Source organism: Orussus abietinus, unplaced genomic scaffold (assembly GCF_000612105.2).
Source record: "Orussus abietinus isolate OABI.00-Male unplaced genomic scaffold, Oabi_2.0 scaffold529, whole genome shotgun sequence".
Classification (NCBI taxonomy): domain Eukaryota; kingdom Metazoa; phylum Arthropoda; class Insecta; order Hymenoptera; family Orussidae; genus Orussus; species Orussus abietinus.
The window spans coordinates 21,443-44,741 of record NW_019394678.1 but is presented as its reverse complement, the minus strand read 5'-3'; the positions used below and the strand labels follow the sequence as shown (position 1 = coordinate 44,741).

The following is a 23,299-nucleotide window of genomic DNA, read 5'->3' as shown; positions in this document are numbered from 1 at the left end:
ATACCCTCGGAGATACGTACATGTATCTTTGTTTCACTTATGGAAAGACTGAGTGCGAGGGAGACCGCACGGTCTCCCGGGCTGCAGGGTGAGGGAGGCGCATTAGACAGCCTTGTATCAAACCGATCTTAACCTCGAATGCATTCGACGCCGTGACACTTTGTCGCTAGGAGCCACGCGATTGGACGAGCCCGCTTGCTTCGTTTCGCAGCTTCCTCCTGCCGCCGCCTTTTACCAATATGCCGCTATTTAATTTTTCTTACCCGTGATCGGCGTTAAAAATCGAAATTATTCCGAGCTACTTGATTTTTCCCGAGTTACGCCGAGTTACGTAGTGTGTTTTAGCGGATCTGGATGCGTACTATAGCTTGGTGATGAGGAGACTTTTTAACAGATTTTTTTAGGTTGGTTTATACCTTTAATGGGGCCCCTCGATAATTATGTCGAACGCCGGCTTTCCCGCGTCGTTTCGTGCCCGTTGATGTTTCGCTCAGTCTCTGTCGGCTCGATGGATCGTGCAAAATCATCTTTGCGCCTTTTTCCTTGAAATCTAAGAAAATAAAACTACTAATTACTCTGCCGAATACACTGATTTGAAGTCTTGCGACATGAACTACAGCTTTTGCGGTCGAGACAAAGATAGCCCAGTACGAAAGCTTATTCATGAATTCGAAAAATCATCATTTTGTTTTTCCACAAATATTCATTATTTGTGGAAAACTGCATCGGATACAATCCCTCGTATTTTGTCGATGTTATCAAATTAATAATAAAGCATTCGACTTCGAAGATTCTCCCGTAACCTCGGTATGACTTTTTTAGAACGGCATAGACGGAAAGTAATTTTTTATCGAATCGTGCAGTAACTAAACTGGATGGGGATAAATATTTATTTTGTTACCGCTCGCACCTGTTTCACTCGCCACGTGGTTTGCAAAAATTTGAATCGATGGCTATGGGCAGTAGTGCCAACCAAAATTTGAAACTCGATATATGAGTAGTATTTTATTTGTTAATATTTCTGATGAGGTAATGTATATCGCGTAACGATAATTTGAAAAAAAAATCTATGCTTAGAATTATAAAAAATATGTGGTTAGAATATTCATACTCTCATGAAATATATAAAGTTATTTCGTCGCGTGAAAAAAAACTTTGAAGTCGAAACATAATTGACGTAAGTGTCCGCCAATCACGAGCGAGCATTCCGTTAGATTGCTGGGAAAATCGTTCCTGATTGGCTGAAAGGTAGATCCTTATTCAACCTTACATCCGAGCTTGTATTGTGTTGCGGAACAGGCTTACGTACAGTAGTTCATCCGTACAGGTGTACGTGCCCCGTACTTGTGTGCGTAATCTTTAAAGCAAAAGCAAGCAAAAGTAGCTTCTCTATCGCGCATCTGTCGTATGATCCGCCAGTGGCCTTATTTATTATTTTCAATGTCGATATATCAGAGGTGTAGCAATTATGCTCGGGTGAAGTGAAAACCCCGCTTGGTCTCTGCATGTGCGGTTACGTGTAAAAGGTGGGACCCAAGGCTTGATACAACATTTTCTTCCCGTAATGATAAAAATGTGAAGCGTTGCTTTGCAATTCGTTTTCCATCCTTTCCTCGCCTTTAAAGGTGACTGCTCTGTGTACTCGATTCAATCACGAATTATGGGCTGACGGTACAATGAATGTTTAATCTAACTGCACTTAACTGTTCACATTAATGGCTGTGAGGAATATCAATTTAGTTCACCATTTTGCACTCTCCAGTATTCACTCCTTTGTAACAGCGAGCGAAAGAATTTTAGCTGATTCTCAATGAAGCGTCTAAATATTCTGCCTAATGTGTTTTCGGTGTGAAAGTAACGCGTTATCTTATTTTTTTTCCATGATTGGTCATTACGCTTGTTGTTAATAAGTAGGTGACGGCCACTTGATCGGTTTGCAAAATGGATGTCGCGCTTCTCATATGATATAGGTAGCTCGAGTGCATGTTGAGAAGTATATCGGTAAAAAGGATTTATTTTTTAGGGAAAAGCGCGTCCTTCAAATGGAGCGTGTTTTAAAAGCTGTGCCAGCGGATTTAAGAGTAAAAATGGAGGCGCTTGTGCATGACTTAACGTTAGCCCTTGAAGAAAGTAGCAACAGTGCAAACGTTAGACGCAGATGGGGCATCAGAAGACGAGCTCGTTCTACGGGAAACATTCGTAAGTGTAAGGGATTTTTAATAGTATCGAGTATACATTGACATTTAATAAAGAATGTATCATAAATTTAATGTTTTTCAATATTTTCGCATTTGATAAAAGCAGGTATTGAATTTCAATTTCACAGCTTCTTTGAGTGCCAATAAACATTCAGATGACAGTTCATCCTCCATCTGTGATGCTCGAATTCCAAAAAATTCTATTTCAAAGTATCAGTCCGACAGTGATGATACTAATCAAACAAAAAGATTTGCACGATTTTCAAATTTAAATAACATCAGTAATATTGAAAGTGATTCGGTTAATGAAAATTCTGTGCCCAGAACAAATATGAGACGTAAACGGAAATTTAAAAGAATGGCAGTCGATTCCGATTCAAATCCATCTACATCCCAAGCTGCTGCAATTATAACAAATTCTGTTGGCAAGAAAAAAAGGATGTTCCGAAATGATTGCAGAAATCGATACGGAACAATATGGTATGATGCTACATATCTAAAATTATGGAATACTAATCTAAAAAAATAGTGTTAACTTTCTTAATTACATTTATTTTTAATATAGGTGTGGTAAACGCAAAAGATCATGCAGGGAACGTTCTATAGATTGTGAAATGCGTTCCCCAAAACCAACAAGGATATCAAAATCTAAAAGCCGAGGAAAAATTCAAAGTGAAGATGCAATGGATTGTTCTCGCGTCTCAAGTTCAAGCATTTCATCCAGTGATTCCGAAGCTGGCATTATTACAAACGATGAAGATTGTGAAGGTAATATATTTACTTTCATTATTAATATAATAAATATTTATTATTATTATATTTATTTATACAGGTGATGACGAACAATCCGACTGGATCGGAGAATCAGGATGGTTTGAAGAAGGAGAAAGTATAAATGAAGACAAAGTCACATCAGATCCTGCTTTCCAGGCAATCTTACAGGGAAGTTTTGAACATTTAACCGATGAAGTAAGAAAAATGTATAAGCAGCGGATACAATGGATTCGAGATGGTTTAAATGGTAGAGAAATTCGTGCAGGGCGTCGTCACGTCGACAACAAGCCTGGGTATTCGATTATTACATCTGCCAATGAGAAAGTATCGCGATTTTTACAAGATCCTACTCAAAGTGAATTGAAACTACATCCTATGCGTCAACCTGAACGCGAGAAACTGCGTAGGCTAGCCAATTTGTACAGCCTGAGTTTAAAAGGTGATTTAAGTTGCCCTGTTTTATATAAAACCCGACACACTACACAAGCCATTTGTGTAGATCAGGTGTCGCTAAACAGATTTTCCGATTATAAAAGACTGAGGAAAACTCCACCGAATTCTCCAAATCCAGACTCTACGATGCCGAACCAGGAAATTCAAATTTCTAGTACAAGTTTTGGAACACAAATTATAAATCAGAACCAAAATATTGGTTCCATGCATAATTTGCCACAAATTCCTTGTTTCCAGCGTAGCATACACGTGGAACCAGATATTCTAATAAAACCAAAATTTCATAGTTTTGGACATTCTAAGTCCAGTTAAATATTATGACTGGTACATTACTGATTTAAATATTATAATTATATTTGTAGTAAACTTGGTATGTATACCAAACTGGGCAAGATAGTAACACAGGTCTGACAATGAATGAAATTGTATAGCAACTTTGCACATGCAGTTAATCTTTGAATGTCCCATTGGTAATTTTTTGTACTGTAACTTCCCCATTTTTAAAGGTATAATCCTTATTTTAAAGTAAATTGGTCATCTTATGTAAAAAATGTACATTAAAAATTTGTAGAATAAATAATTAACGTAATTTTCATATATCATAATTATTCGTGCACAAAAATGTCTTTAACACTTATAGGTTTTATTTCTTATGGGAATGAAAAGAACAATCCTCGTATAAAATAAAACAATTTTTATTACTTAATGTAATAACAGTTACATGACTAAAGTAATGCAAGGATGAAACAGCAATGTGATTACAGCAGAGGAACAGTATTTATTAATTCGTTTGACCTAATTTCTTTGCAGCTGCCATAGCATTCTCGTTGGCAATCATTTGAAACTCTTGAAACCGTTGCGACACTCTTTGGTTCATTTTCAGATACTTTTCCATACAATTTAAAGCACACTTTTCTTCTTTCGCCCTGATGTCACGTGTCGTAAAATCCATGATGCAGTCAACAAAACATATCTCCGACAACTTATTGTACGACGTCAAGAAGTCACGAAACTGAAGCACATATAAAATTAATCATTTTAATAATATAGATAAACACCTTATTTCATAGTACCTAAAACAAATGAAAATCATATCAGAAGAAATGTATTTGAAAACTAAAAGTACCGATTTCACTTGTTCAGCATCTACGTCAGCCGGCATTTGCATAGCCATTCTTGATTAAACTGGAGTTTTGTCAATCTTTTGCTAATTTCCTGCACATGCGACAAAACACACCAATCTTAGAGATTTGAGGTTAGAAAACATCGTCTGCTGTCATTGGAATACAGGCGTTCGTAAAACGATCCGAAATAGCCCGTAATTCCTCTTGCAGCAGACCCTAACCTACAAAGTGCTAATACAAACGAAAAACAAGTTCTTCATACAGTAATCACATCTTTGAGGAAAAAAAAACAATTCTGTACGTTTACTCATCGAAATAAGATTGGCTGAGTTCTTCCTTCCCCCATTACCCAAAGAAAATCACAACAATAATAATCAATAATGGACTAATTCAAAATGCAAAAATATGTAGGATGATCTAAACTACAATAATGATACAAGTAAACTTCAAATTACATTATCATATTCTTACTAAGTAAATTCACAATGGCAAGATTAGAATGCTCGAAAATTTTTTAAAGAATCGGTGATTTTACGAATATCATAAATTTAAGGTTATGCGACTCTCCCGCTTTTCCGACGTTGATAAAACTATCAAAAATATACTTATCCCGCCATAAACAAAGAATTGTCGGTAAAACAGACATGGGGAACAGCTGCGTCGAATCGGAAGCGGGTCTGACAGGTGACAGCCGTCGGTTTGGAACAAAAAGCCCCTCGAAACGCAGTACGGTACAATCGTTCCTCAAAATGTAGTCGAATATTTCTAAAATACAGCAACGGAGACGCGTACAATTTCGACATTTAGAAAAGAACATTGCGAGACAAACCTTCAAGTTTCTAAAGATTTTTGCGCGTCGATTAATACTTGAAAATATCCTAAAGCTTTCTCAGTCATTGGTGATATTTCGCTTCGCATTTTCCGTTTATATTCACTTCCCCTCTCGGTCGACTTTTATTTCAAAGCTGCCAAACAAAACGACATGATCGTAAGTATATCTCGACCGGGCTGAAATATTACGAATTGAATTAATAACACGATCAATGATAAAAGTACAAATTTCAAATAGTAAATTGAACTAGTACATCGCCATCGTGCATAGATGGCGCCAGTGTACTCTCCTCCGCGGTTGTAATTCAAATTTTAAAATATTAATGTCGGTACGTTTTTTTGCAGAGTGAAGCCAAACCGACCCACGTGTTTAAACGTTCCATGGCTAAAACAGTTAATGGACCACATAAGGTCACAAATCATTTGAAAACATCCAAAATGCAGTTAACCTCCCAATTGATACCTAAAAGTAAAAAGTTATCGTTCGGCAAAAAAATGCAATCGGGAAAAAATGAACTCGCGGCTTCGGTGAAAGCGAGCACTTCCGGTTTGTCAAAAGATTCGGCTAAACAAAAATCCCAATACTCGATCGAAACGTCGCTTTCCCAAAAAGAAAGTAAACCGTACAAAGTGAAACAATTTACGGAAAGACCGCAATCCCAACGATCAGCTGACTCCAATTCTACGAAACCGGAAGAAGAAGATCCAGTGTCGTTGTTGCGCCAGGAAGTAAATAATTGGAGAATTTACGAGGCACAAGTAAACAAAGTAGAGGAAAAATTGGCAAGAATTGAAACCGCGAGGATAAACACCAGTAAGTTTTGCAATAAAGTTCAGATAAATTATGGCCATTATTAAATTGCACATTCTCTTGCAAGGAACCATCGTAAATTTAGTCTGAAAAACTTTCAAGATCAGTGCGGATAATTGTTCTCATTGTTGCAGGCTCGAATAAATTAAGTGAGCGTTATTTACATTTTATTCTCATTATTTCTGTTCCATTAATCCAGTAAGGACTCAAATAACATGTGCCGAAATAGCTCAGTTGGGAGAGCGTTAGACTGAAGATCTAAAGGTCCCTGGTTCAATCCCGGGTTTCGGCAACTTTTTTTACAAGTTTCCAATATTCGCTTCATATTTATATCATAACTAGCTCCTACAAAAACACGTGCCGAAATAGCTCAGTTGGGAGAGCGTTAGACTGAAGATCTAAAGGTCCCCGGTTCAATCCCGGGTTTCGGCAGCTCTTTTTTTTTTTCGAATATTTTTTATTACCAAAGTTGCTAGTAATAATTACAAGATAGACTAATCGGTTCCTTTTTTATTTCTAGATACAACGGTCTCAAGATTTTCCGACATTCTACGCCCGAGAGGAAAACGATCCGACGACCGCACCAGTGGCTGCAACGAGTGAGTGGGACATCTAATCGATTTACGCCGACAATAGCAAATAGACATTGCGTTTTCTTTCAACCGTAACTGAATCTCGAGGTACGCGTCCACCTCGATTTTCCATAATTCGCAATTTCGCTCATTCGCGACACTTAACCGCGTTTCTGCCCTCGCCTCGAGGTTTTTCCGTCGGCAGTCTTGCAGACGAGTGTTCGTTCCACCAGTTTCCAGGAAAACGAAGCTATGACAAAGGTAAGTGAGTAGTTAATTTTAAAATGCAAACCGCCCGTCTTATCGGTCGAACGACTTACGAACGAGACACCCTGGTGTCCGTTTTCTGGGCGATTCCGTCACTCCCCATGGGTCGCGAAATCCTCGGGAAAAATAAGAGACGAGTCCCGGTTACATAATCGGCTGCCAATAAAACGGACAAAGAGTGGACAGACGTCGTTGGGGTCACATGTACACGGTGGAAGAGCCACGTCATCCAGGAATTTTCGAAAGTCGTCGCGGCGGCAACCGGTTTCGATTGTGTACGCGAAGACGTAAAAGCAGTCCGTAACCGTAAACTTCGCGAGGCTCAGATTTCTATATTATATACGTATCCCCCTTATATATCGGACCGCTGACACGAGGATTCCGGGTAAGCCGAACTGTGGAAGTATTTTACCATGCAAAACGAAGTGCCAGTTGCAGAATTGCGTACAACAATAAGAATCAAGGGTACCGACCCTCTGTCCTTTAAAGACGCACTTTTTAATCACTGGACATAGTTATCGTTGTCAATAATGATCAAAACGTCCGTAAGGCGTTCTTGTTTAACGTATGATTCAAGCTTCAAAATAATTCCATCTTCATGGGAGGAATTGTTTTCTTCTTATGGCGACACCCCTCTCTTCGTAGTCTATGGACGACTCGGAATCCGCAATTGGCGATTCGCGTTCTGAGATTCTGACCGGACTCATAACTCCGGCCTAACCCGGGGCTCTGTACTCATCGACTCGGCGAATACATCGCTCCGGGTAAGTCGAAGCCAGTTAATACGGAGCATTAAGAGAAACGAGGTTAACTTCCTCTCCACGACGGCGTCGAACGAGCGAGGGTGAGAGTCTCGATTGGGCGCGGATGGGCGCGACAAGTCGAACGAATATCTTGTTGTCGTCTATTTTAAGTAACCCGCTGGTTGACAGCGCGATCACGATCGAAATATGTTAATGAGTACAGTGCTGTAGGTTAGTGAGAACAATGGGCCGCTTGTTAATGGACGCTCGCACATGCCGGGCGCGTCCCGTAGTAAAAATATTTTCGGCAGAGGGTCGCGCCGCGAATCGCTAACGAGCTCTGGCATTACCGGCCTCGAGTCGACTCGCAAAAAGCTTTATTTATCGGCCCCGAGTCCCCAGGGACTCCTTCGCCCCTGGGATCCGATTCGCCGATCGGTTCCGCGAGAACGTAACGACGTCTGACTCGCTGCGGTTAAGTCAAGGCATACCGGGTGCTCGACATTTTCCGGCATCTTCATTTGGATTCATTCCGATTTATTTTCCCGGACCGTAACCGGAGTTGCAAGAAAAATCGCGAGTAAAGTGACCAACAGTGAGTGATCGGGACGACGAGAAAAAAGAAGAAAGAAGTTGACCAGGTAAGGTTATGTTATATTTCGTCCCAGATGTTTAATCTCTAAACACTAACTTTTATACGAAGACAATGTCTCTATGGGGTCTGAAAATAGGGAAGGGTGTATTTGAAAAATATTGGATTTAGTTGATCTATTAGTGGTTTATTTTCTTGTTAAGCATGTAACTGCGAACCACGGTCGCGATATCCAGGGAACGTCGTAGAGGTCGCTCGAAGGGAATTTCATAGGAACTCCGTTGACTCGTCGGTCTCTTCATTAAATCGAAAAAGAAGTCCGCGTCGAAGGCTGTCCAGATTGGTAACCACGATCCGGCGTTGTCAGCTCATTGCTGTAATGATGTAGGTTAGGTTCCCAGCGGCACGCATCTTAAAAATGGACATTCTTCGCCAACTCGCCCCCTCCCCCGTAAAAAGCGCAACCGGTTTCCCCTGTAAATGGCACACGGGCCTCGGGACGCCCCGCGAACTTCGGTCACTCGATTTTATTTATTTATTTTTTTCTTTTCCACCGATTTCAATTCTCCTCGACGGACTGGCCGGCCGCGAATCGAACGGCCGGAAATCCAATATCCGCCCGATGGCGTCCCTCCAGAAGTCGTGAATCGTTATTAAGCGGACTTGGTTTAAAACGACGATAAATCGTCTTTACAGCTACGGTTGCAAAGGCTCGCGAGGACGAGCTCGTCGGTCTATTACTTTGCGGTTTGACCCTAAGATTCGTCCGGGCGAATTGCTTCGTTCCGTGGCGAGATATCCTTTGTGTTTTTACTTCCTCGTCGTGCCAGTCAACAGGAAGTACCGGACCGAGTTACGGTCGCGATTAGATGGCTTATTTCGATAATTTCACTCTTTGGCTCTAACGGATTCTAATCCCGCGATCCGTTCTCTGCGCATACAAGATGGCGGCCGAAAAGAGGTGGAAAGAAGTCGCGGTTATTTGGCTCCTGCTCAATTTACCGTAACGCGGGATAATTCTTCCCTCCGCCCGGACTTAAATAATTCCGAAGCAATGAATGAACTTTTACATGTAAATGTGGTTGACGGTACAAACCTACGCAGATACAATTTAGCCTTACAGAGAGCCTTAAAACTCCCTGGGGATATACGAGACCGTTCACGCCATTCGCGTTATTTATTTCCTGTTTAAATCGACCAACTCAGCTCGATTTAATAATAGAGATGTATCTAAGCCTCGGGGGAATAATTCGTCTCAGGGTATATCTCTCCCCTGCGAACAGTCCGGGGGCTTTGGGAGATGAGGTTAAGGTCGAGATTGGAGAATTCGGGTCGCTTTTTGCCGAGCGTGCGAGCGAAAAAGGCTCGCCGAACCGAGCGTCGTCGTTAGGTGATCCTAAGTGGGGCACGACGCAGCGGGTTCGCCAACCACGTTTTTTACGTAACGCTACGCGCAACTCGGGGCGTGACGTCAGCAACGTGGCAGCATCCGCCGTGGCGTGTCGCCCCGCGCGACGCCACGCAGGCAGCGGCCAGTAGCAACAGCGACGGCGGCGGCGGCGGCGGCGCAGGCGGCGGCGGCGGCGGCAGGGCGGCGGCAGGGCGGCGGCATGAAATTCTTCCGATGAAAGCACGGCATAGTTGCAGGAGGCGGCAACGCCGCGAACGTCTGCTAGGTTCAAGGGTACGAGCGGAGGTTGGTCCCACGGCGGCCAGACGCCGAGAGACCTACGGGCGCAAGTCCGCTTTCATCCAACGGGAATCTTCTCGAACCCGGCCGCAGGGCCGCACCGCCGCACCGCCGCACCGCGATCGGTCGGACATCTCGTGGCCGCGACTCACTCTGCATCGTCGACGGGAATTTTCAAATATTGTACACACGAATAATTAATTCTAACCAAGAGACGCGGTACTACCTCGGACAAAGTTAACGTTAATTGTGGAATAAATAATGAGCAATACGCATCGTCACTTTATTTTATTGCTTGTATATTTCACGTTTACGATGCAGCGGTAAGATCGGTACTTGGAGGCGGAATGAGAGGAATTGGAAGTTATGGAGGTTCCGATGGCGGGGTCGGTCTCCGGATTTTTTGAACGGCGTGATTTTGACGGACACCCTCGTAAAAAATGTCATCCAGCATGTCTGGACTTTTGCGTCTCAATGCCGAGTTATGTGTAATTAACCCGGGAGCAATTAATCTTAAAGTACGTCGAGGCTGGCGTAAGGTCCACCAGGGAAGCTATAATTACAATCATAAATCGGTTTTTATCAAAACGTTAATTACTCTCTCCGGTATGTAGGACGAAAGTTGAATTATACTTAATAACGACGTTACGTATTCATTGGGATGGGATGGAAACGAGTTTTTGGAACTAATGCCGCGGCGTACGTCCTGATTCATCCGACACTTTGGATGTCTCTAAAATGTATATTTTATAGGAATATGTCCCTGGTAGAGAGTATCGTTTATCGCGACGAGTAATAATAACGATTGTTCATAAATTACACGTAATGTTGGAGGCACGCACGCCGTTATTACGGGTATAATTCACTTTCTATCGGAACGATAATTAACCCTCTCTGTGCTTGGTGTAACAGTTGGACTGTGCTTAACACGGTCGTTGAGTACTCGCTGGCATAGAATTGTCTAGAACGATAGAACGATTTTGGCTTAAAATTCGATCGTTGAAATCAATGGCGAGCGAAATTTATAGAAATCCGTCTATCCGATCAGCCGGAAGCGCGGGCTACAAATTCCCACTAAGAAAGGATAATCCTTTAATTAATCCGAACAATGGTACAGCCAAGTTACATAACATTCGCACATTTATAAGGATTAAGCCCCGTGCCCATTACGAAAGGACAAACGTCGCCGGCAAACCATGATCTCATATACGATGTCACGATTTCGTAACGATATATATATATCTGAGCGTGAATATCGAAAGCGGCAATGATATAACGATTGCGACACGGACTGTGTAACCGTTGCAGCAGGTATTTCATGAATCTATAACTCGAAACGATAATATCAATAATGTGCAGTGGTTACGTGTTTTAGGGTTGCAGTCGTTAGATAATCCCTGATTTCAAAATCGGTGACTTAACGCACCTACTTTAATGACAGTCTACGGTGTTATTATGTTTCGAAGCGCGGAAAATTTAAGCGTCACGATATAACCAAGATGGCGGTGGGTGAGAAATTTTTTTTTCTGTCTTCTTTAGTCGTTGTGTCGATTGAGTAAAACTGCGAGTAGAAATACGAAGTGGCCATGATTTGTGCTCGCATGGCGAACCGTTGCGCGGCCCTGGCGTCTTGGCCACGGGAAGCGGATTTACGACGCTCTGACACTCGGTCGCGCGATGTGGGCTGCACTCGCGCGATTCGCAGAACCCGAGTCATTGTTATACCCGAGAGGGGGGACTGGGTTTATAATTTCAAGAAGGGAATCCAATTAAAGGAACGAATGCCTTTGTTCGCTCACCTCGTCACCACGCGGTTAACCTGGAAAACGTAATAGTGCATCACGCGTATGTGAATGCAACTACGTGGCGTAGGTCGTTGAACGACTTTCCGGGACTTTTTCTGACACTTTGGTGTCGATGCTTCAGTCGATGATTCTTTCGGCGATACTTGTTGCTGCGTTTGTTACCAGCACATCGCATGACCGGTGCGGTTAACTTAACGTGCCGTGGTTTCGACGAGATTAAACGGTACTTCTTGGTACACTGCACGGAATCGCGGAGATCGGTCTCATCAGATACGTTATAATTTGCTGGCATATGGTTTATACTCACGCGCTACTGGGCATGGTCAAGTTTTGCGGTAATGCGAGAAATGTTAAATCGTGTGCCAGGTACGCCAGATGGGACCGTTAAGATTCGGTTTAGTCGGTGCAGTTTGCGAGCGTATCGTTGAAATCCCGCGGTGACGAAGTTTTGTGGCAAACCAAGAAATGAAACGGTACTCAAAGTACGCCAGACGGAACCGCTGAAATCGATTTTGTCGGATACGCTGGGTTGCCGGTGTATCGTTCGAAATCACGCGCTACTGGAGCATGGTTCCTTCAAGGAACACCCGGAAACGAGGGCAGCACCGTCGCCGCGGACCGGTGGAGTCGGGTACAATGATTTTCGCGAAAGTGCAAAAATCCTTTAGCCTCGGTGTGCCCTAGAAAAACTAGGGAATCTTTTGTGCCGGTCCACATTATATTACGCATTCAGGGCGTAGCATCTGCCTAATCGCACAATAGATCCAGGGTACGTTTCGCCGAGGCCTTTATTGCGTCTGAAAGGGTCCGATGGCGTCTGAAAAGGGTCTACTGAAATCTTAAAGACGACGTAACATCTGTTCTTTTTAACGACACCGGAGACCGGGGATGCGGAAGAAGGGCGCCCTGCAAACGGGAAGTGACAATGAACATCTGCTTTCCTACGCAGGATTTACGGGCCTGACGCGATTCTTAAAATAACTCGGAAAGTTACCCGCTCGCGTAATCTGCGCACATGGTAATTTACTTACATTTTCGTAACGTACGCACCAACGATTTATTCCCCCTTGGTTCACGGACATCTGTACGCATATCCTGCACGTGTTCCCCTCGAACTCTGCATGTTGAATGTACTTCGATCGAGCAACGATATCGCAAAATTACAAATGAAAATATTGAGTTAATCGTTATTTTCCTGCATAAAGGGAAACGTACCGCTAAAGAGGTTCGAGTCACTCAGGATCATCAGAAGCCTCTTTAGCTCAGTGGCAGAGCACTGGTCTCGTAAACCAGGGGTCGTGAGTTCAAACCTCACAGGAGGCAGTTTCTTTTTCTCCTTATAATTCAATATTTTGCGACACCAAGACCGTAAAACGGATGGAAATTTCATGTTGACGGATTTTTTTCACCACATTTTTGCAATAATTTCCCTTGGTCTCGTGGCGTACGTTCCCTTAGCCGTGTATGGCGACTCGGCCCACTTACGGGTGACGTTCCGAGGCCTTCAGTGGGAATCGGCATTCAAGGATCTTCTCGATTCACGATCTTATCGACGTATCGCGATGCGCTTCGACTCCGGGGAGACCGCCATTGTCTCGAATTCCTTTTTTTTTTCCCCACCGGCGACGAGAATAACTGGTTCGGTTAGTAAAAAAGGGCGCATTTTTCCAGCGATCCAGGCCACACACGGATCGTGGCCATATTCGGTTAAGCCTGTCGTTACCTCGTTCGCCGGCGATCTTGAATCGCCATGTGTAATAAACTCCGGCCAAGGAACGTTCGTCCGACGTATAACGAATTCCTCCTAAAGCAATTTATTGCCCATTCCCCATCGATGTACCGACGAGGTGACATCGTTAAAAACTGGATCGATTCCCAAGCCTAACGCGATAAAAAACATCGTTGAATCACGACGTTGTTACAGGCCTTATAAACGGAACGAGTGCCATAAAATACGGACACGCCGTTGAAAAAGGGAAGTATTGCTTAAAAAACGATCGACCGATGCTTGCAATCCGTAAAAATTCTTGTATTTATTCATCTGTCGGGTTGAATCGCGAAAATTGTAGGAAAACGCCTACGTACGGACAAAGTGCGTGACCGTACATGGAAACGGCTTATCGGGGAGTGATGGGACACGTGATGGATATGATTACAAATGTTATCAGCGATCGACTTGTATTTATTGTCCGATCGCCTTGGAACACAAGAGGATCTGTATCTGCATAATATAATATCATTGGTGATAACGCTGCGAGTCACCACAGTGATAACGCGACGTTATTGTATATCCGTCGCGATCCTGCTCAAGTGCAGCCGGTAAACAAGCGAATTTCAGATTCCATCGCCGTTACCGATTAATTTCAAGACCGATAAGAGGGATATTAAATCTTACCAACACCTGTGAATTTATCGGGAAGATAGCCGAATGTCCTTATTGATATTTTGATAAGTCGGTACCGATCCTTATTTGACGATTTGATAAGTTTTCACCGGTGCTTGTTTGAAGACTGCAGCGGATAAGACGTAACGCGATACAGAGGGTATTACGAAGAATGGAGAAGGGAATCTTTCAAACGAGTACCTTTGTGGTTCGTTATCGAGCTACTTTTCGAAAGAAAATACCGAATACCATTACCACTCGACGGGAATGTCTGACAAACCACCGACTCGGACCGCATGTAAATTAACATTGACACAGTTTCGTAATCACTGTGACATTACAAGTTTACGCTCCAATTCCCCCGGCATCGTGGCGTGGAAATTCAATTTTGCCATAACGGAGTCCGAAGTAACCTGCAAAGGAAAAAATAATTAACATCCAATCGAACCGCGATCGCTCGAAACACCTACGTATAAAAAATACTATACCCCCATTTCGTACATCTCCACAAGCGGAATCACGGCCACGGTGACTTTTCCGGGCTGCAAAAATATCCCATCCAGTTGGAAATTGAACTCGTACCTCCGTAAAAATGCCAGCAGGGCATCCGCTGGAATAGAAGAATTCCGAGCCGTCCAATCAGCGCGGCCCTGCGAACTAACGAGGTCGATTTAATGAAAAATAAAAGGAGAAAATGTAAAAAAACGAACGGAGGGCGATGGACAAAATGGGGGAGAGGGGACTAGGAAAGAATCGGCGAGCAAATACGGCGATCCCGGATGCAGGCGGCGTGTCACCGAGTCGGCAAATGCGTCCCACGTAGTCGGAGTCGGCCTCCTCGGTATTCAGGAGTCGCCACGGTGAGCCCCGTACAGTTTCCGTAAAATATCTGTAAAGTGGGATCCAAGGGGTCGGCCGGTACGGGGGTTGCTCGCCCGATAAGGGAGGGCCGCCGGAGGGATGCCGGAGCGAGGCACGAAGAGAGGACTTCCGCGGCTGCTCCGGAATTTTAACACTATTTCTACCACGATTTTGTGTATACCTATTTCGACCGAAAGGTTTTCATGAGCTGGAGGAAAATGATACCGCTAAATAAATTTAACAATTTTATTATACGAAAACTCAAAACATTAATTCAAGTGAAAATTTTCAAAGGTGTCTTTTGACACCTTTGGTAGAAATAGTGTTAATCCGCCCCGTACTCTCGCGAACCGGTTCGCTTCCGTCACGAGACTTTGGGCGATCGCCACGTGGGCGAGGTAATGGTCCAGGAGAAAACGCGGCCGTCCGTTTCGAAGAATTGCCTACTAAAGCGTCCGCGGACCCGGGACGACTTTCTCGAATAAAGAGCGGAAGTAACGGGACCGTATTATTTGCGCGTTTACCTTTAGCGACGATCGGAGAACCGGGACGTGGCCCGAGCGATTCGGCGGCCTCGAACCTAACCTCACATTCCGGGACGCGACGGAACTCCGGTAAGGTAATTCACCATTCGTATTCTAAGTATAAGCGTGATAATTTAATACCAGGGGGTGGAATTTCATATTCTTTCCACCTGTGCATACCTCGGGCATCGTCGCGTCGCTGGTATTTAGTGCGTTAATGTTTCAAGCCACTCTCGCATAGGACGCGCGCCACGTGATTCCTCGAACGAGGGAAAACGCGAGGAAGGAGTGGAGCTGGACTTTCCTGGCTGAGACTCTCTTTTTTCATTTTAACTCTCAGGGAAAGGAATTTCGTGGGCAAGGTAGGGAGTCGAAGTCGTCTTTCGTAACTCACCAGTTTGGGGACAAATAACCAGCGAAGCTAGGCTTTCCCGATGTTTGCTCAAATCTTACGCTATCATATCGGTACATCGATGTAAACCGCGGGAATACTTTAAGCCCGCGTAATGTACACAAAGGCGGATCCGTCGTGCGTTTCGTTTTTATAAGGGATTTATTAATTATACAGGCGCCGGAAAATATTTTAAAAAAAATCACCATACCCCTTAACCTCTCCATCGTGTCTAATGTATCCTTCCCCGAGATACGGTATCCCGGGAAGCGGGACTTCGCGGAATGGCAATCGAGGATCGCGTAACGGGGAAACCGAGGGGGAAAACAGGAGTGGCTCGAAATTTAGTGCTTTCTCGCCAATTCCTCCGGGCCGGGCTTAATGCAGCGACATATAACGAGGTATGGTAGCACCGTACACGTGACGGGCATACGTCGAGGGCGATGTGACGTGTATTTCGCCGGCGCTCTCGGCGTATTCGTCGCGCATTCCCGACGCGTCTAGTATTCCGCGGCGTGCTCGGGGCACCCTCGGAACTGCGGTCTACGTGCGGGGCGTACCAAGGGCGAGTCGATTCCGCAGCGGAGGGAGGTCGCGCCTTCGAGAAGCCCCGGCCGATCGGCGAATTACTAAATATTCCGCCATTAGGGAGGCAGCCAACGTAGCCACCGGCCGCCGAGAGAACGGTGCCTCGACGTGCGACCGTCGAGACTGCGTAAGGACGCGAGAGTACCGCGTAATCGCCGATTAAGCGATTAAACCGGAAACCGAGGGTCTACCGAACATTTCGTCCTCGGGTACAGCGTTAGGTTTCCTGCGGGTGGCGGGAAGGCCCCCGACCGTGGATTCCTAACCTGTAAGGCGACGCACTAAACTTACCGCGTAAGACACCTGAAATTGGTTTTTTTTTTTTATTAATTCTCTCAATCTCGTGACGGTATAGCCGATCTTTTAGCTAATGATCGCCGGACACGTGGACGGAGATACACGTGGCGCGGTGCTATTGCGCCTTATCACGTGTACGCACCTCGCAACGGCTCGCACGCGAATCGACCCCGCTCGGGTATCCTCGGCTCGACTCGGGTCGGCTCGGCTTCGACGGGCAGGAAGGCTCGAGAAGGTCCGGAAATTAACGGCGAAGGTGGGACGCCGTGACGCGGCGAAGGTTAGTCATCGTGTCCCCGTGACGTCACGTGGAAACTGAAAATCATACATCTGTCCTCTATGGAAAATAGAGAGAAAAAAGATAGAAACACAGAATTGGTCGCACCGAAAAGTGGACGCAAGTACGATCGCATTATTTTCATACCTTTCACCCTAATGCACCCGGCGATTAATTCGGGAATAATTCAAGGCCGCTCCAGTTTCCTCCGTATCTGTAGGAATTTTTACGTGACACCCTCGGACGCGTGTAGTTTCGTCTGGGGCACGATGAGCGCGATAACGCGTGTTAAGTAATGCGATATCGCGAGGGAGATAAACTTTCCCGAGGCAGGGGGGAGAAAAACAAGATATTGTGCTCTTTCCAATTGCTTTGTATTTTTCACTCCCGTCTACGTCACGGAAAGTGACGTCACGTCGGGCGATCTTGCGATCGGGATCGGATATTCCGTCTCGGTGTCAACGGGTCGTGTGTCATCGGAGAGAAAGCGCCGACTTTGTCGCAATTATCGCCCACGTAGCGCAGCGATCGATTCGACTGATCGTTACGTAGAGGCGCGCAACGAATTATGGCGGCAAGGATTATCGCCGGCTTACGTCACCGGGCCCGGACGAGCTCTCTTCCGCTCATTGAGTACTCCGTGCGCGAATGTTTTCCTGGCGTGTCTCATCCTATCGGCGCCGATAGCGAGGCTATCGATATCGGCCATGCGCGTGCTACGTGACGACCTCTCGGCTTCCACGGCTTCCACGGCTTCCACGACTTACGCGATACGCTGCAGATCGGGTGTTTTTTCCCCCGGCCGAGTCTCGAGAGAGGTAAATTAATTGATAATGCGGGGTAATATCGCGTCTTCGCGCGCCAGTATTGACGGGAACGGACGTATTCGCCGAGAAATTCGGGGACAAGGGTGGGAGACGACTGTCGGGCGGCGGCCATCTTGGAAATTCAAATCTCGCGTCCGCTTGACCGTTACACGTGTATAGTATGATAGCGGGAGATGTAACGCGCGCTCAGGACTGGAGTGAATTTTTCTAGGCATCCAGGGAAGTGCCTCCCGAAGTCCTCACCATTCCCCCCCCATTCCCCAGGCAATTTTCCCCGGAAAAGTTCCGTTTGCCCCATCCATCGTGGGTAACTTTCCTCTGGCCGTCCGAGACCGAAAAGTTCAAACACGGAACCCCGTGATCGAAGTCGGACATTTATTAAGGATGACGGGCACCGTGGAACTTTCCGCGTTTCCGGAGTTACAGGACGGTCGAAATGGTTTCCGGGTCCGCGGGGCAGGAAAAAAAAAAAAGAGAAGAGGAGACGCGACGTCTGCAGTTCGACTTAAAACCAAGGGCACGATTTGGCGCGGAAGTTTTCGACGAACCTATTAGGCAGAAGGGAGGACGACAAAGGGATCGACTTAAGCAGGAAACAGCTGTGATTTCGTGCCGATAAGGTCCTGGAGGTAATTCTAAACCAGGAACTAATCGGTGGCAATCTAGAAAACAGCTGCCGCGCCCTCTATGTGCCGTTTAAGTCAGCTGAGATGGGCATTTAATTTACACGCGCGGGCTTTCTAAAACAAGAACCTCGCTCCGACTCGGCGGACACGTAGAAAGCGGTCGACATGTTCGCGCTAAAAGAAAATGATTTCGTGTCCGATCGCTGTAATCCTATTTTTTTTCCCTTCGGTCAGAACCCTTATCTGGCCGAGTTCTAGTCGAGGCTCCAAAGAGGAGGCTCCACGTTGGTATCTAAATCTCCTAATTACATTGTTTTCACGACCTTCCAGATTAGATCTGAATTTAGGCGGACGTGGGGACGTTTCTTCCTCCGTTATGTTTTCCCCGAAAACGTAATATGTCCCAAAGACGTCGGGGAAGAGCGAAAGGAGGCTTCCGCGAAGTCAATCCGAGATTACGTGGCCAGGGCGCTGCGATTCCCCGATCCCTATCAACCGCTGAATAGTCGCAGTTCCTGATAAGAGGGCTTGGCAATGGCGCACCGTTCGCGTTAGTCATCGCCGGTAACCCACATTTATGGATAGAGCTCATAACGCTTTCTCGAGTAGAAGCTCCCATCTGTTCGGGCACCTGACTCGATTCACCTGCCCCAGGTACCGGCTAGGCGTCAGGTGTTTCTGCCGACCTAACGGCGAGTCCTGCGCCTCGGAACAAAGAAAAGTGAAATTCGTAATGGGGAGCCGCACGAACGGTTCCCCTGCACTCTTGAAACCTGCTCGAAAAAGTGGATCCGCCGATTAATGCGATTACGAGCTTGCCCACCTTTTAACCGCGGTCGGGCTTCTTCGTTCCCCGGGCCCGAAGAAACCGACGACCGCCGTGGATTCCCTGTGACGTTTTTGACGCACTATTCGTTACGTGTCACAAAAATGACTAAACGCCGCTAGAAAAAACAAAAAAATTCCTGGCGCAGGTAGGATGGGAGCATCTAGCCTCGTGTTTGACCTGAAATCATTTACGATTAGATAGGAGTCGATTAACCCGCTCAATTTACTGCGAAAAGGGTATCCGCTCTCCCTCTGCCTTTCCTTCTTTTATCGGCCACTCTAAATTTATCCACGTACTCTACCCACGAAGCTCGTGTATCTTGCGTTCCTCCGTGCTCTTCGATTCGCTAATCATGGATACGCGCGATAAGAACTCTCTCGAACGAATTCCCCGTTTAATTTCGCGTTACACCACGAAGCCGACGTCGACATCAAAGTGGCGGGACGTCCTTGAATGACGACGGCGCTTCTTCAGGGTTTCTCGCTCCGGGTGGGCGCAAGGAATGAATGAAGTTTCGTAAACGCCGGTCTTGTCGTCGTGCCAGGGCATCGTCGCGACGCCCGCCGTCTCGGCGTTCGTGCGATTGTTCTCGAAGGCGTGAATTTCAGAAGCCTGGAAAGGAATTCTCATTACCGAGTATGTAAAAATTATGTTAAACTCGCAGACGGCCCGATTTGTCATTCATTATACGATCTCGCTGAGTCGCGCGATTTGAGACACTTCACGTCGAAAAGTTTTCCACCGATCGCATTAATTCTCTCCTCGCCTTTTGCCCCCGCAGGGAAACGCCATTATTTCGTAACCGCGACTCTTGGTTTCATTTACACCATAACCAGCTCGATCCGACCGATAAGACCGGACCAAAAGTATACCTCCATTGTGCATTTGCGGTTTTTTCTTTTTTTTCTTTTTTTCTTTTTTTTCTTTTTCTAATTCCGGGAAACGCATCGCTGCAATTGCAGGATCTCGTTCCCCTCGTCCCGCCTCCTGGCGTACACCTATACTTAACAGCTCGGTAATTGCACGCCTCTCGGGTACCACTTTTCCCGGTTTACATTTCCAATTTGCGCGACTAGGATTTCCTCGCTCCAATGCGGACGCCCTCGTGGGCATTTCCCTTATCCAGAATCCCCCCCTGGTACGGCTGGTGAAACATGGAAAAAGGAAAGGAAAGGCCTCAAAGACACGAAACATCGGTAAGGATGCAGGAGGGACTAAATCACCTCCGGTGATTCCGCTGCCCTTCATTAGGGTGGTACGTCTCTCTGGAACGAGCCATAAACGCGGCGCTATAAACTTCCAACAATGGGGATCGTCGTCGCGACTCCAGCCCGCGGAGGAGCTCCTCGGGGTCCCTAACGAGGCGAGGGCGTAGACGCATGGACGCATCCCCATCATCGGACAAAGCCGAGTGGACGCGCGAGAACATTTAGCCGTGGGTCCAGCGATATCGCGTGTTATGCCGCCGACGCACGCGATATCGCGTTCCGGGCCTCTCGCTCCACCCTGAATGCGATTGATCACGCCATCCTGCCATTACCCGGTGCAATACGTGCCCGAGTGTCGTGCACCGGCCGGGTTTTTACAACCTCCGGAGGTGGAGGAGGCGAGACACCGCCGCCAACGCGCAAGACCGAGGGAAAAAGCGAGACATCGGGAAGGGGAAGGATGCGTAAGAGTTACCAAAGTCGCAGTATGGCCCTTTGGAACCGCCGACACACCGGATGTTTTCAACGGAGAAATCGAAGAAGCGGTAACGAGAACGCCTAGCGGACGTTTCGAGAAGCTTCCACGTAGCGCCCAGGCCGAGGCAGCCGGCTGGCGTCGAGCGGCGGAGAGGGCGGGGGAGGGGAGGGCGAGGCAAGGGCTAGGTTGCCGGAGTTTTCCGGGGGAGGTTAGGACCGGCAGACGCGATCGAACCGCCGCGGCGGCGAGAGGGCTTGGCCTTTGTGCGGAGCCAGCACGCCGCCTCTCCCGCTCCGCGTCCCTCGCGGAAATGGCGGTCGGGCGTTCGACCGCGGCGGCGAGCATTAATGCGCAGTGCGCGCACAGCCGGGACCCCGCGTGATATTGACCGAGGCGATAACTGTAGCGTGGCGGGGCTCGCGGAGACGATAAAGAGTATACGCCGACTCCGCGGGCCAGCGGGAGAGAGGCGAAACGTCCGCGCTCGGGGCGGGGACGGAGCGAACTAACCGGCGATACGCGCGCGCCGAAAGCTCCGCCTGCGCGAGGGTATGCCGGCAGACCGTACGTCTAGGAACGAAGGCTGGTAAATCGTACGTAGGTCTGCGTACAAGGGGCCTCGCGCGAGCCTCGGTAATTGGATGGGGAGACCGCGGAACCTTTTTCCAGCCTCCACGGCTTTCCAATCGAGCCTGGCGAGCGGGGAGTATTTTCGTTCGCTCCGGGAAATTAATATAACTTTCGAGGGTCCCCACGACTCCGCGCGACTTTAACGCTGGAACTACCGAGCCCAGTAAATATTACTGGTTTTGGATAGCCCCTCCCGTACAAAAATAAATCCGCCGGTAGTTCTAGGGTTAAACGACGGACAAGGAAACGAGTTACGGCGTTTATTCCGTTCATTCCGAGAACCTTCGCTTGGGAAAATAATGATCCCTCGTCGGGTGGGGTTTTCGGTCGGTTACGAGCATGGGGATTAAAAAAAACCGCAATCCGCGGCGCACTTACGCATCCGTGCGCTCGCTCCGTTGGGTCGCGCCGAGTAAGAGTGAAAGGGGCGGTGGGGAGGGCGCGCGCGGCGTGGAATAGCCGTGACGGGGAGGGGGGCCGGCGGGAAGCAGCGAACCGCTTCCACACGCGAGCGATCGCGTGCATATGGGACAGCGTATATAGGTAACAGTCGGTCTCCTCTTTATGCTCGTGTTTCTTTCGCCCTCCCTCCCCGGGACCCTTTCTCTCGCTCGAGCCAGCCCGCGGCATGACGTCACTCTTGTGTACGAGGACCGCGACGCAGCCGCGGCCGCCGCCATATTGGAAGCGCCGAGAGAGCCGCGCACGGGTGTCGCACCGGGCGCCGCGATACCTGGCAGGGCCGTTCCTGTTTACAAACAGCCGGAGAGAACTCGGCCCGAATACATGACATCATCGGCTCTCACGGCCACGTGGTTCGAACCTCCACGAAACGCGAAATCACCGACCGACGCCATTGCCGGGAGGTTGCGCTAACGGCGCAACGCGCGAAACTTCTCGATCGACCCTGCGGCCTGTCGAGGCGATTAGACGCGTAGACGCGGACGAGGCGAACCCGTTTAACGTCGCTCTTGCTTTATTATTCCCCCCTTTTCGAGAGGAAAGCTGCCGACGACTGCCTTTCCCTGCAATAAACCCGCTAATATTCCTCCCCCCGTTATTAACGTTTCACTGGAACGTCCTAACGTCCGTTCCCTGTATATTCCCGACATTCTCTCAGTCCGTGTATTCGACCACAGGTATATATCACGTGGAATGAGGTTTTAAGCGATTTATTTATGCCAAGTGCTCTCAATTTCCAGGCGTCGCGTCCTTTCGCGACCATGGCGACTGCCAGGGACGCTGCTTTTACGGAGAGAGTCGGATATATATATATATATATGTATGTACGTACAGGACATCGTTGTCAGGAACGTGGCCGAGCGCCGATTCTTACGACGCCATTGCCCGGAAAGAGCGCCGCCTTCTCGGCTTCGATCTTTCCCGCCCTCGACTCGGCACTCGATCGACCATGGCTCGACCCGAGCCGCGATTCGATACGCGATTCGATACGCGATTCGATACGCGACTCGGGTGAATTCGATCCGGCCGCGAATCCTCCCCTCCTTCCTCACCTCCGC

The 23,299-nt window shown here is 47.2% G+C and overlaps 2 protein-coding genes, 1 long non-coding RNA gene and 3 other non-coding genes across 12 annotated transcripts; 4 read left to right on the top strand and 2 right to left on the bottom strand.

The window, feature by feature from the left end:
• The first annotated feature begins 1,352 nt into the window (after positions 1-1,352).
• On the top strand, positions 1,353-4,014 carry LOC105698879 (G patch domain-containing protein 2). Of its 3 annotated transcripts, none has more exons than XM_012423495.1 (5): positions 1,353-1,526; positions 2,024-2,199; positions 2,327-2,678; positions 2,764-2,966; positions 3,031-4,014. In XM_012423495.1, exons 2-5 carry the CDS (start codon positions 2,043-2,045, stop codon positions 3,735-3,737), a joined length of 1,419 nt encoding a protein of 472 aa, XP_012278918.1. In that variant the 5' UTR covers positions 1,353-1,526; positions 2,024-2,042; the 3' UTR covers positions 3,738-4,014. The 3 variants fall into 3 exon arrangements, with proteins under 3 accessions (XP_012278918.1, XP_012278916.1, XP_012278917.1); XM_012423493.1 differs by having other exon boundaries at positions 2,024-2,205; XM_012423494.2 differs by lacking the exon at positions 1,353-1,526 and adding an exon at positions 1,527-1,625 and having other exon boundaries at positions 2,024-2,205.
• Positions 4,015-4,104: 90 nt separating this feature from the next.
• LOC105698880 (mitochondrial import inner membrane translocase subunit Tim9) lies at positions 4,105-5,469 on the bottom strand. Of its 4 annotated transcripts, XM_012423498.2 has the most exons (4): positions 5,379-5,469; positions 5,194-5,314; positions 4,552-4,640; positions 4,105-4,437 (listed from the first exon to the last, which is right to left on the bottom strand). In XM_012423498.2, the coding sequence occupies exons 3-4, from the start codon at positions 4,597-4,599 to the stop codon at positions 4,207-4,209; spliced, it is 279 nt and encodes a 92-aa protein (XP_012278921.1). In that variant the 5' UTR covers positions 4,600-4,640; positions 5,194-5,314; positions 5,379-5,469; the 3' UTR covers positions 4,105-4,206. The 4 variants fall into 4 exon arrangements, with proteins under 4 accessions (XP_012278921.1, XP_012278922.1, XP_012278920.1 ...); XM_012423499.2 differs by lacking the exons at positions 5,194-5,314; positions 5,379-5,469 and adding an exon at positions 5,005-5,135; XM_012423497.2 differs by lacking the exons at positions 5,194-5,314; positions 5,379-5,469 and adding an exon at positions 5,021-5,135.
• A 941-nt stretch (positions 5,470-6,410) lies between these two features.
• On the top strand, positions 6,411-6,483 carry Trnaf-gaa. Its single transcript has one exon. It is a non-coding gene; the product is annotated as a tRNA-Phe (tRNA).
• Positions 6,484-6,550: 67 nt separating this feature from the next.
• Positions 6,551-6,623, top strand: Trnaf-gaa. Its single transcript has one exon. It is a non-coding gene; the product is annotated as a tRNA-Phe (tRNA).
• A 6,488-nt stretch (positions 6,624-13,111) lies between these two features.
• On the top strand, positions 13,112-13,183 carry Trnat-cgu. Its single transcript has one exon. It is a non-coding gene; the product is annotated as a tRNA-Thr (tRNA).
• An 843-nt stretch (positions 13,184-14,026) lies between these two features.
• Positions 14,027-23,177, bottom strand: LOC105698761. 2 transcript variants are annotated; one of them, XR_001103947.2, is made up of 3 exons: positions 23,074-23,177; positions 14,732-14,900; positions 14,027-14,656 (listed from the first exon to the last, which is right to left on the bottom strand). It is a non-coding gene; the product is annotated as an uncharacterized LOC105698761 (long non-coding RNA). The 2 variants fall into 2 exon arrangements; XR_002762246.1 differs by lacking the exon at positions 23,074-23,177 and having other exon boundaries at positions 14,732-14,994.
• Positions 23,178-23,299: the final 122 nt, after the last annotated feature.

What these genes read in the sequence shown, in the direction of transcription:
- LOC105698879 (XM_012423493.1), top strand. Translation starts at nt 2,043, where the DNA reads ATGGAGCGTGTTTTAAAAGCTGTGCCAGCGGATTTAAGAGTAAAAATG. An exon ending in TACGGGAAACATTCGTAAGT is followed by an intron (nt 2,206 to 2,326) that starts GTAAGGGATTTT and finishes TCAATTTCACAG; the next exon opens with CTTCTTTGAGTGCCAATAAA. An exon ending in AATCGATACGGAACAATATG is followed by an intron (nt 2,679 to 2,763) that starts GTATGATGCTAC and finishes TTTTTAATATAG; the next exon opens with GTGTGGTAAACGCAAAAGAT.
- LOC105698880 (XM_012423498.2), bottom strand. Translation starts at nt 4,599, where the DNA reads ATGGCTATGCAAATGCCGGCTGACGTAGATGCTGAACAAGTGAAATCG. An exon ending in ATGCTGAACAAGTGAAATCG is followed by an intron (nt 4,438 to 4,551) that starts GTACTTTTAGTT and finishes TATGTGCTTCAG; the next exon opens with TTTCGTGACTTCTTGACGTC.